The following is a 2,500-nucleotide window of genomic DNA, read 5'->3' as shown; positions in this document are numbered from 1 at the left end:
TTTAATCAAAATATAAAATTATATCAATATAATAAAGATGATAATGTGAATTCATATTCTATACACGATACATCAGTGGATCTTCAAAATAAAGATGAAAGAAAAATAAAGAACACATTTAATGAAACAACCAAAAGGAAAAAAAAAAACTTCTATATGACAAATAAATTCAACGCTTTTAATATAGACGACTATAAGTATACAAATAATCATATAAATTATAAATTGATAAAAGAACTGAAGGAACCTTTTGAAGATCACATAACTAAAGATAATAAATATGAAGAACATAATATTCAAATAGAAGATAAACCTATCAAAAGTTGTAACATTATAAATAATAATAATGAATTCGTGTTAAATAAATGTGCTCATGTTCTTAATCTATTATCATTAGATGAACGCAGAGGAAAGAAAGAAGAAAAATATGTAACGAAAATAATAGAAGAGATAAAAAATGACGAAATGGCACCAAATCAGGAAATGCAACAAGATAAAGATAACGAACTGAAGGAAAAAAATGATCAGGAAGAAAAAAATGATCAGGAAGAAAAAAATGATAAGGAAGAAAAAAATGATCAGGAAGAAAAAAATGATCAGGAAGAAAAAAATGATAAGGAAGAAAAAAATGATCAGGAAGAAAAAAATGATCAGGAAGAAAAAAATGATCAGGAAGAAAAAAATGATCAGGAAAAAAAAAATGATCAGGAAAAAAAAAATGACCAGGAAAAAAAAAATGATCAGGAAAAAAAAAATGACCAGGAAGAAAAAAATAATGTACATATTGATAAACAAGAAAAAATTAACGAAAATGTGGAAAAAACACTAAACCTTTATCAAAAATATTCATTATATAATCTATATGATATATCCAAATTAGATGAGTCAAAAGTTGTGGATTTTTTTTATGATAATGAAAAAGAAAATTTTATAAATTTTGCTTCCCAAAAAATGAATGAAATTAATAGAAAGCACAATGATGCTGAAAGGGGGAGGAAAATACGCCTGTTGAATTCGTCAACTGATCATAAGAGAAAAGATAATAAAATTAACCAAAAAAAGAATGACGAGAATAGTACATATGACGAGAATAGTACATATGATGAGAATAAAACATATGACGAGAATAGTACATATGATGAGAATAAAACATATGACGAGAATAGTACATATGATAAGAATCGCACATATGATGATAATCGCACATATGATGATAATCGCACATATGATGATAATCGCACATATGATGAGAATCGCACATATGATGATAATCGCACATATGATGAGAATCGTACATATGATGAGAATCACACATATGATGAGAATCACACATATGATGAGAATCACACATATGATGAGAATCACACATATGATGAGAATCACACATATGATGATAAGTCATGTGTTCATTTTAAGGATGAAATAATTATAAATGAGGAAGAATGTGAAAAAACAAAGCCAGCAGATCATCGTGTTAATGAAGACACAGATGATATAAAATTACAAGCTTTATTATTGGAAAAAAAAGAAAAAATAAGAGAAGAATATATACAAACATTTAAGAGTGATATGTCCATAAATATGAAATTACAAGATAACGATAAACATGAATATGAAAATTTTAACCATTTAGAAGATGATGAATCAACATATGATGATTTATCATATGACCATTTTACTGATGACGAATTAGAAAATAAAAACTGTTTTTCTAATAACGTTGTAAAAATGAATGAAAATAAATATATATATGGTAGAAATAATGGACTTGTATATGAAAATTTATCTTTATATGTTGTTTTGTGGGATATATTTACAAACAACATTTCAAAATATACAGTTCATTTTTTTGAAAAAAATGAATTTATTGTACCTAAAGCAATAAATGAAGAAGAAAGAAAAAGAAGAAATGAATTTATATACAATATATCTCAAAATATGCCTATATATATTAATTGTATTTCATCGATTATAGTGAATATATGTCGAACATTCTTATTTCATAAACCTTTAATTCCTTTCAAAAAAGTTATTTATAAATCTATTATTTGTGTTATTGCCATGGCTATTAAATTACACAAACCTCATTTAATTCCTTCCTCTGAAATACCTAATATAAAAAAAGCAGAAGATTATTTAATCTTTGAAAATAAAATAGATCAGGAAGAATTAAATGAATTGTGTGTTCTTTTTTTTCAAAACAATTTTTATTAGCCAATTTATAGAAAGGGGGATGAAAAAAAAATTTTCTTTTCCCCACACATATATATATATATATATATATATATACATATACATATACATGTTATGCATTTATATTAAACCATATGTGGGCTTATTTTGCATATCATTGTGCTATATAATAAAATTAGTTTATGCTTTATATGTATCACATTAGTAGTAACCTCATAAATTTTTATTTGATATATAATTAATATATTTATTTGTTTTTTTTTTTTTTTTTTTTTTTTTTTTTTTTTTTTTTTTTTTTTTTTTTTTT

At 24.0% G+C, this 2,500-nt stretch overlaps 1 protein-coding gene across 1 annotated transcript in view; it reads left to right on the top strand.

Moving 5' to 3' along the window:
- PRSY57_0212800 (hypothetical protein) overlaps positions 1-2,214 on the top strand; it is a gene marked incomplete at both ends in the record, with an annotated part of 3,597 nt that extends 1,383 nt beyond the window's left edge. The window contains one exon of the mRNA XM_012905562.2: positions 1-2,214. This exon is cut by the window's left edge and continues 1,383 nt beyond it. Coding sequence (XP_012761016.2) covers positions 1-2,214 — 2,214 coding nt within the window.
- Positions 2,215-2,500: the final 286 nt, after the last annotated feature.

Source organism: Plasmodium reichenowi, chromosome 2 (assembly GCF_001601855.1).
Source record: "Plasmodium reichenowi strain SY57 chromosome 2, whole genome shotgun sequence".
In the NCBI taxonomy this organism is placed as follows: Eukaryota; Apicomplexa; class Aconoidasida; order Haemosporida; family Plasmodiidae; genus Plasmodium; species Plasmodium reichenowi.
This window is presented reverse-complemented; position numbering and strand designations above follow the sequence as displayed.